The sequence below is a fragment of the Limulus polyphemus genome, unplaced genomic scaffold (assembly GCF_000517525.1).
Source record: "Limulus polyphemus unplaced genomic scaffold, Limulus_polyphemus-2.1.2 Scaffold1059, whole genome shotgun sequence".
Lineage (NCBI taxonomy): Eukaryota > Metazoa > Arthropoda > Merostomata > Xiphosura > Limulidae > Limulus > Limulus polyphemus.
The window spans coordinates 2,655-13,664 of NW_013666669.1; the positions used below are offsets into that span (position 1 = coordinate 2,655).

At 31.4% G+C, this 11,010-nt stretch overlaps 1 protein-coding gene across 1 annotated transcript in view; it reads left to right on the forward strand.

Moving 5' to 3' along the window:
* LOC106461919 (organic cation transporter protein-like) overlaps positions 1–11,010 on the forward strand; it is a gene marked incomplete at its 5' end in the record, with an annotated part of 12,842 nt that extends 1,832 nt beyond the window's left edge. The window contains 4 exons of the mRNA XM_013921784.2: positions 572–786; positions 3,454–3,635; positions 5,375–5,514; positions 10,459–11,010. Coding sequence (XP_013777238.1) covers positions 572–786; positions 3,454–3,635; positions 5,375–5,514; positions 10,459–10,492 — 571 coding nt within the window. The remainder of the gene's footprint in view (positions 1–571; positions 787–3,453; positions 3,636–5,374; positions 5,515–10,458) is intronic.

Consider the following 11,010-nt stretch of genomic DNA (forward strand, 5'->3'; position numbering starts at 1 on the left):
CATCTAATGGTAATAAAGTTGTTATAAACATGCATCTAATGGTAATAAAGTTGTTATAAACATGCATCTAATGGTAATAAAGTTGTTATAAACATGCATCTAATGGTAATAAAGTTGTTATAAACATGAATCTAATGATAATAAAGTTGTTAGAAACATGCATCTAATGATAATAAAGTTGTTATAAACATGCATCTAATGGTAATAAAGTTGTCTACCACGTTGAGATGGTTTTCAACTTTTTTGTGTTTAATTTTCAGAATTGTTGTACATAATTTACATGGAAATTGGGTTAAATTGATTCTACAAAAACTAGTATTGTAAATAACACTGAAGAGGAAACCAAAAGTCCTTTGCTGTTTTTAACCCTGTATATGTGTGAGCTAATTTATAATCTGCTGGAGCCCCTACATATTAATTCATAAGAATGATAAGTTATAAGTCGGTAGAAATTGAATTATTACAAGGTCAAATAACTCAGTTATTCTGTTTGTTATATGAATAGTAGATACAATATGTAATGACACTTGTTTACCAGGCTATTAAAGTACAAATAATTCGTGTATTCTAGGTTTGTAATTTCTTTCACATATTATGCATTGTCCTTGAGCACCAACGACTTAGGAGGAAGTCCATTTATCAACTTTGTCATCTCAGGAGCGGTAGAATTTCCAGCCTATGGGATCTCTGTTTTTGCCATTAATAATCTTGGAAGAAGAAAGTGCATGATATCAACTATGGTGGCCGGTGGCCTGGCCTGTATACTAACCATTCCTATACCAAGCAGTAAGTATACTAAAACATGTTTACAAAAGTTTATGTGATGTCACCTACAAAAGATGGAATTTCGGCCTTGATACTGACCACTCCAATACCAAGCAGTAAGGATACTAAAAAACATGTTATATTCCCCAATGGCTGGTGGCCTGGCCTGTATACTGACCATTTCAATACCAAGTAATAAGTATACTAAAATATGTTTAAAAAAGTTTACGTGGGGTTCTCTACAATGGTGGCAACTCTGGTCTATATATTGATCACTGTCATTCCCAGTTATAAAGAAAAAGACGAATTATAACATTTTAACGCAACATCTCCTGTACTGGCCGATACTAAGTTATTTTTAACATGATTTAATGATAATAAATTACATTAACTAACTAACAAATACTAAAATGTCATTATTACAGTAGTGTTTGTATGGTATTTTATAAACATGACCAGTTAGGGCACCCAGAATGATGTTAGAACCTCAGGGGAGATGAAAGGTTGCCACTCAGTTGGGGTTCCTCGTGAGTGCGGGGAGGACATGTGACCTATGACGCTAGAGAGCAGATAGTTCCAATGTATATCACAAGCTGGGGCGGGGTGGGCGATGAGATCGTCTATATGGAGAATCATCAGTGGTACAGCCAAACGTGCGGGCATATGATTTATTATGTAATTCACGAAAAAACTACCAGGGTGCATTGTTGAAGGTTATTGTGTCATGTTATACAAAATAATAATAAAATAAGTAAATATTTCATCCTTAGCACGATATTATTGTGCCTTATCGTTACAGCCAACTTTATAATTTATAGGTTCATTTCAGTACATTAATGGACAAACTGTTTTAATACACAAAATTAACATTTTATGTTTCATATTATTTATTTGTCTACCGTATTTCATAATTTACATGCATGATTATACATATTCTATTTTATCTTATAATCTACATAATCCGTAATGGGACTGTTTTTCATGATTAAGATACTGGTATATATCATATTAACTACGTGTACAGTTTGACTTGACGGTTTACATATGTGACTATTCATACACTAGTTTATCTTACAAATACATAGTCCTGAAAAGGACTCTTTTTCATGTTAACCTAATGCATTCAAACTTTCGATATCAAATAAGAACAATCTTTTCAAACATTTATATATCTATCTATCTGTATATATACAGTAAGTATGTTTTAACTTGTATTTTTTCCACAGATTATTATCTATATAACTCTGTTTTCATTCTTAAGTCACAATACTTTTTGATTTTTACTTAACTCTAACTGAAAGATTGCCCAACTGTAAAATTTCTCAAAATACATAACAAAACAGTCGTACTCTAAATCAACACATCGTGCTGCCAAAATGCCTTTACTAAGCAGTTAAGCAATCTCCAGTCACGTGACTTCTTTGTTTCGTACTGTAGATATATATATTCCTGTGTTTATGTAGACTACTAGTACCTGGTGATGACAAAACATTGTCAAAACTTTATACATTTGTTATTATATTAGATTTGTAATAGAGTTTTTTCATTACCCATTCAAGCTGTCTTCAAACTTCATTGTGGCTGAACACCTACTTAGGTAATACACATTCAGAGAAGGCAACATTGCTGCTATACAACTTAGTTAGGTCAATGTGTGCCTCTAGAAGGCAGCATTGCTGCTATACGACCTAGAGTGCCTCGAGAAGACAACAATATTGGTATACATGTAATGAGGTCAATGTATATATACTTACTTAGATTCATGTATGCCCCGAGAAGGCAACATTGTTGTTATACATGTAATGAAGTCAATGTATATATATACTTACTTAGATTAATGTATGCCCCGAGAAGGCAACATTGTTGTTATACATGTAATGAAGTCAATGTATATATACTTACTTAGATTAATGTATGCCCCGAGAAGACAATATTGTTGTTATACATGTACTGACGTTAATGTTTATATACTTACTTAGATTAATGTACGCCCCGAGAAGGCAACATTGTTGTTATACATGTACTGACATTAATGTTTATGTACTTACTTAGATTAATGTATGCCCCGAGAAGGCAATATTGTTGTTATACATGTACTGACGTTAATGTTTATGTACTTGCTTAGATTAATATATGCCCCGAGAAGGCAACATTGTTGTTATACATGTACTGACGTTAATGTTTATATACTTACTTAGATTAATTAGAGAAAAGGTTTGGAGTTTACTGGAATAATAAATAAAAAATGGTAAACTGTAAACAAGCTAATTTCAGTTTCAACGAGTGATGTAACTAAGCAGTTTTCTTCATGTTTTTCCTACAAGAGAAATCCGTTGAACAGTCGCCAATTGTACCGAGGTCAACCATCGACTTAGCCAAACTTTGTATGAACTTCTAGCTTCTATTTATGCTCATATTTTGCATTTCACGACTTGGTAATAGTAAAATAATAACAGAGCATGAAAACAAACAATAGTTGCTAAGTTGTTTGACCTCGATATAGCTCTACATTGGGTCAATAAAGATGATTTAACCATTACTGTTGATTGGATTAAGACAATATGTTCAGTTTTCATCAAGATCATTATGATGATAAAACTGATATATCACATTTACCGTTTTTGTTTTCCATGTTATTCTAAACTTCTGATTTACTTTATTTAACCAGTTTTGTAATTCTTCCCCCAGACTTACTGTGGCTGCGTATCACCTTCGCTATGTGTGGGAAGTTTTTTGTAACAGCAGCCTTTGCTATAGTGTACGTCTACACTGCTGAATTGTTTCCAACTGTTGTTCGTAACGTAGGAGTCGGATCAAGTTCAATGTTCGCTCGAATAGGATCTATGGTGGCTCCATTTCTAAAAGAACTAGTAAGTATTGTTTATATGGTGGCTATTTCTAAACGTAGTAATAAGTATTGTTTACGTAGTGGTCCCATTTCTAAACGTGGTAGTAAGCATTGTTTATATGATAGGTCCGTTTCTAAGCGTGGTAGTAAGTATTGTTTATATGGTGGCTATTTCTAAACGTGGTAGTAAGCATTGTTTATATGATGGGTCCGTTTCTAAGCGTGGTAGTAAGTATTGTTTATATGGTGGCTATTTCTAAACGTGGTAATAAGTATTCTTTATATGGTGACTATTTCTGAACATAATAGTAAGTATTGTTTATATGGAGGTTCCATTTCTAAACATAATAGTCAGTATTGTTTATATGGTGGCTATTTCTAAACGTGGTAGTAAGTATTATTTATATGGTGGTTCCATTTCTAAACATAATAGTAAGTATTGTTTATATGGTGGCTATTTCTAAACGTGGTAGTAAGCATTGTTTATGTGATGGGTCCGTTTCTAAACGTAGTAATAAGTATTCTTTATATGGTGACTATTTCTGAACATAATAGTAAATATTGTTTATATGGAGGTTCCATTTCTAAACATAATAGTAAGTATTGTTTATATGGTGGCTATTTCTAAACGTGGTAGTAAGTATTATTTATATGGTGGTTCCGTTTCTAAATGTGGTAGTAAGTATTGCTTATATGGTGACTATTTCTAAATATGGTAGTAAGTATTGTTTATAGGTGGTTCCGTTTCTAAATGTGGTAGTAAGTATTGCTTATATGGTGACTCTATTTCTAAACATAATAGTAAGTATTGTTTATATGGTGGCTATTTCTAAACGTGGTAGCAAGTATTCTTTGTATAGTGGTTCTGCTTCTAAACATGGTAGTAAGTATTGTTTACATGGTGGTTTCGTTTCTAAGCGTGGTAGTAAGTATTGTTTACATGGTGGTTCCGTTTCTTAAAATGGTAGTAGGTATTGTTTACATGATGGTTCCGTTTCTAAACGTTGTAATAAGTATTGCTTACATGGTGGTTTCGTTTCTAAACGTAGTAGTATGTGTTGTTTATATAGTGGTTCCGTTTACAAAAAAAAGGCCCTGAGTATTGTTTCTTACCCAAACAAAGAAACAATAAGTTTTAATCATGAATGTAAGGTTATCTAGATTCAGGTTGCCTGAGAGCATTCAAGGTTTATGTTAGAATATAGGAAGTGGTGAATTAGAATTATTAAACAAACTGCATTAAAAATGTCGATGATATATTACAGAAAAAACATATTGTAAAAATTTCACATTCAAAATAATTTATTTTGCTTATTCTCTCTTCTTATTTTATATATATATATAATGTTAAGTTATATACTGTATTAGATACACAGTTTGTTTAAAAAACGTAGCCAAAATTATTCATCGAACATTTTACAAGCGTCGGTGTTTATGGACAAATTAAATTGTTGTTTTAATACATCATCCATTTTAAGTATGTGTGACTATGTAACATTATTTACATATATGATGTATATATGGGTAAAAATGTTATGTATAATAGCGTAATGGACGAACGTGTTCTTTTCTCTTGTAACAACTGTTTGTTTGATGTCAAACTTGTAAAAACTTGTTTGGTTATTCTAATGGAAGTATAAAAAAAATTGAATTATCTTTCGCTCTCTGTTTACATATTATTAAGTTTATTTTTCTATCTATTACATTATGTATATAAAGGGTTTCTTGTGTATAAGGTTTTCGTTAAATTAATCGTTTCAGAGTAAATTCACACACACCGGAGTCCCACTAGCCATCTATGGAGCTCTATCGATAATAGCAGGGTTACTGATACTCCTTTTACCTGAGACAATGAACAGAGACATACCAGATACCCTGGAGCAAGGAGAGAAGATCACTAGGTAATGCTCTTTCGTTACAGTAATATATACAAGTTTTATGTGTTCTTCACACTCAATGACTCTAGCTCAAGTAAAGGGACTTGTTGAGAAGAAATTTTCAAAAAACAACAACAAACAAACATACTAGATATTGATTTCATGAGGTCAAATGTTCAGGTCGAAAGGTTTACAGGTAAGTTCCGTGTAATGTTACATTGGGAAGATCTCTCACTTGAAGATTTTCTTTCTCTACGAACACAGGTATTTAACGCGAGGTTTTAGGGATGCATAGATTGTCATATATCAAAGCAAGCCAACTATATCATATATCAAAAAAGAACAACTAGACTAGTAATGAATACAGATAATTTAGTGTAGCAGACTAATCAGTATTGTGCAATGTCATAAAATAAAAACATATAAAATTCATTGATTTATCAGTTCGGTTTCCATTGTTAACGATATTTTCGGTCGTAATCCCAATAACATTTCATGAGGTTTGATCAGCTGAGATTTAGTTTAGTCCTAAATTTCAATACCAAATAATCCTTATAACAGAATATATAATAATAAATATGAAATGATTAAAACAGGCATATTAAACATTCTAACCGATACTGTTAATGAAACTAGCATGAAGGAAGAATGGAGTATAATGTAGATTATGATGTTCTAATTTTCTCTTGCTCGTTACAGTCAACCTATATTTATGTAAAGGGTCAATGTTGTGAGTAAAACACACACACATACGTATAATATCGCCCATCACTATACGAAGCTTAGTCTTGTTTTCTTTTTATCTCCCTTCCCCTGTGGCTACTGTTGAGAGGTGGAATACCCCGAAACCGGTATAACTCAGTAACAAATGATAACTCAAACAATACATTAGGCTTCATATGTATTTTTATAATATAACTTACTAACAATACAGATAAAAAACTAGTGTTTGTATCGTGCTGTCACTGATTCCTGATAATTAGTGTAAATGCAAAAAAAACTGGGTACAAATTTTAACCTTCAACCACAATCAACTCTGTATTAATGTAAACTGAATGTACTTACAAATCCGATAACAGCCGTGTTTGTCAGGGTACCCTGTTCATTCTCGATCGACAATGTATTGTTCTTTCCGATTCAGACGACCATTTATTTCCGTGGATGGCTTTATAGTCCGACGGTCATCAGCCCGAATGTAGTTATATTGAAAAATAAACCGAACCAGTCTCACCCATGTAACATGTACTTATATTGGATAATATATGAACACTAGATTATTTGACCCTGGGACTATCGCTACGGAATTGGGTATGGGCAGGGCCAGCCATGGGTATGGGAAAGAGGTACCCTTGTCGGATTTTTAAATGAAAATAAATCAAACTCACTTTCTTGTTATGTGCTTTCTGGAAAAGTCTAGAACCATTTTGAATTTTTTGAAATTCCTGAAAGTGTCCCTTTGCTCAACGCCTAGTTATGGCCCGACACGTGTATAACAATGTTAATAGCATCCTGAAGATTGAAATTGTATAAAAATGAAAGTCCCGAAATACGGGTCAGAACTATTTCTACCGTACACGTAAAGGTCAATATGGAAATGAAGCCAACTTTCATAAAATCGTACTGGACCTTCGTACTATCGTTTCAAACGTATTTTTATAGTCACTGGCACGTGCTCATTGTTCACAACTTTGTACGATGAGTTTAGCAGCGATAGGGGTGGAGTCAGGTTTCTGGGGTTTTTATTTGTTTAAGAAGAGATATATCTGTCCGCTAGTTCTGGGTAGTAAACAGGACACGTGTATTTATATGTTACTCCAGAAGAAGAATGTCCAGTGTAAACACATAAAATTATAATTGGAAGATAAGCATGTCAATTAATTATATGGTACATCACACCACTAGCGGGGGGGGGGGGTAGTTGTTTAACAAACTTATGAGCTGAATGATCAAGGATACTCAACTTCTGCTGTAAGAAACTTATTTAAGAAAAACAAACATTTTAATGCTGTTGTTAATTTTAAGGCTATCTTGAGTAAAATATTGACCTAGAAAATCCTCAGCTAACTGTTTCATTTAACCTACAACTTAAAACTGGTTTTCAGAATAACTTTTTTACAGTAAAACTTAGGAATGTTTGGCTAGAGAAAGAGGAGAGTTTTAACAATCAGTCTGTTTAGGCGATCCTGTTAATACTTGAGTGAGAGTTTATTGGTTTAACACTTAGTGATGTATCACTCTTTGAATTTCACTAAAAATACTTTTGTAGCTTTGCTTCTTTCTTGTTAGGTTCTAAGTAAACTGTTCGTACTCTAAAATATAAAGGAATAATTTCCATACTGTTACCACGAGAATAATATGTGGCTTAAGTTATTATATTTGTGTTATACTGAACAACGAACTCAGAATTACATTCAGTGAGTAACGCAGAGAATATTGGTCCAAACAGTGTTTTCTCTAATAGCGAGAAACATGGTTAATACTTGGATGTTAATTTGTTTTCTTTTATTTAATAACTACTGTTACTTCGGATGTTAGCGCTGTGGTACCAAATAACTACACTTACACACAACAAATCTACTGGTAAATAGATTTAATAATTAAAAAATATTTATATTAAGCACAATAATCGAAGCCAGGATAGTTGAGGTATCAATGTTATCTACCATATTCAATGTCAAGATAATACTAATATCTAGATACACTTCTGTCCTTGTTTTACCTGGTTAAAACTCCATTGGCTTAAAAGTAAATATTGTCACTTATGCATTTACAAATTCCACCAGAAGAGCTGTTGAAATTCTATAATAATGATAAATAGTCTCAAAAAAGCTTCTATAGCCGCACCACGCTGCTCCAGATCATCGGTTGGGTATCCTCGTTGCCAGCGGCTTGGCTTGTTAACTGGTATTACCAACCACCGAAGTAGAATTGTCACGTGTAAAGCTCCATGTTATTTATGCATAAGAGTGAGTTTGATCCGCTCACAGATATTTTTCCTTTATTTCATAAGTTTCTTTATTTTATTTATAACGCGTTCTTCAGTTCAAAATCAACTTCAACAAGAGATAAATATCTTTGTATTTCCTTATTGTAATATAAGAGGCTAGAAACAGATCATAATATTAAGGGGAAAATAGGAATGTAAACATGAAGTTAAAAACACGATATTTGGTAACCAGCTGTCAGTTGTACCATAAACTATTGATTACTAGTGTTGAGCAGAAATGACACTTGGTAACCAGCTGCCAGTTGTACCATAAACTATAGATTACTAGTGTTGAGCAGAAATGATACTTGGTAACCAGCTGCCAGTTGTACCATAAACAATTGATTACCAGTGTTGAGCAGAAATGATACTTGGTAACCAGCTGCCAGTTGTACCATAAACTATAGATTACTAGTGTTGAGCAGAAATGATACTTGGTAACCAGCTGCCAGTTATGCACCATAAACTAATGATTATTAGTATAGAGCAGTAAAACTATTTCTCACACTTCTCATACAAAAACAAAAGTACGTCTCACAATCTTGGTATAGAATATAAAACTACTTTTCATAGTTTTATAAACAAAAAACAAAAGTATTTTTCAACTGCTGAGAATTTAAGTAGTGATCGCTATAGTTTAGAAATAGCAAACAAATCAATGTTGTGCAACAGTTAACCTATGTAATTCGTAGAAAATGAGTTACAGTTAATTAGAACTGTTATAACATTAGTCATTTGGCAACAATATATCATAAAAAATTATTTACAATGAATGAACAATTTGATAATATGAAATTTTGTTAAGTATCTAATCCATGTATGTCGTGACAAATGAATTAACGAACACTTTGATAAATGGATATTTGTGAAGCAACAAATCTAAATGTATTATAAAAATGAGTTAAAATTAACGAACACTTTGATAAATGGATATTTGTAAAGTAACTGATCTAAGTATGTTATAAAAATGATTTAGAATTAACGAACACTTTGATAAATGCATATTTGTGAAGTAAATAATCTAAGTATGTTATAAAAATGATTTAGAATTAACGAACACTTTGATAAATGGATATTTGTGAAGTAACTGGTCTAAGTATGTTACAAAAATGATTTAGAATTAACGAACACTTTGATAAATGGATCTTTGTGAAGCAAATAATCTAATTATGTTATAAAAATGAATTAGAATTAATGAACACTTTGATAAATGGATATTTGTGAAGTAACTGATCTAAGTATGTTACGAAAATGATTTAGAATTACAAACACTTTGATAAATGAATCTTTGTGAAGCAATTAATCTAAGTATGTCATAAAAATTATTTAGAATTAACGAACACTTTGATAAATGGATATTTGTGAAGCAATTAATCTAAATGTATTATAAAAATGATTTAGAATTAATGAACACTTTGATAAATGGATCTTTGTGAATTAACTGATCTAAATATATTATAAAAATAATTTAGAATTAATTAACACTTTGATAAATGGATATTTGTAAAGTAACTGATCTAAATGTATTATAAAAATGATTTAAAATTAACGAACACTTTGATAAATGGATATTTGTGAAGTAACTGGTCTAAGTATGTTATAAAAATTATTTAGAATTAACGAACACTTTAATAAATGGATATTTGTGAAGCAATTAATCTAAATGTATTACAAAAATAAGTTAAAATTAACGAACACTTTGATAAATGGATTTTTGTGAAGCAAATAATCTAAATGTATTATAAAAATGATTTACAATTAATGAACACTTTGATAAATGTATATTTGTAAAGTAACTGATCTAAATGTATTATAAAAATGATTTAGAATTAACGAACACTTTGATAAATGGATCTTTGTGAAGCAACTAATCTAAGTATGTCATAAAAATGATTTAAAATTAAGTAACACTTTGATAAATAAATCACTATGAATCTATGTACGCTATACAAAATGCAATACTGTGTTTTTGACATTTCTAGAGAAAGCAACAACGGTATGGAAAACTTCATTTAGAAAGAACTTGTTGTTCATGGTGTTCAGTTTAGCTGTGTCGACGATCTGATAAAGTAAACCTTGACGTTTCTATATACTCTTTGTACATATTTTACTCAACGTTTGGATAACACACACAGATGAGTTTGTGCTCCGTAAGGCATGCATTGATTGAAAAGAGAAGAACGTCCAGCTGCTTCGGAAATCAAACCATTCATATCAGTACTGATAAATGCTTGCTTTTAATATTGAAATTATTATATTTTGCGTTACATATTTTATCTGTAGCATTTTACATTGTAATAACATTTTACAACTTAGTAATAATGTTGTAATTTACTTCAACAAATGTTTTATATATGACTTTTATAAGCAGCTATTTGAAGTGGATTTTTTTGGGGCGTTAGAAATATTGCTTTGGCTTTGATTTTATTCAATAAATAATTCTTCAACTTAGTATATGTCTTTGTTTTCATAAGTTCTTCATACTTTCGACCTTTAATAAGGTTACAAATTGTTACATTTTGTATCAGTCATCA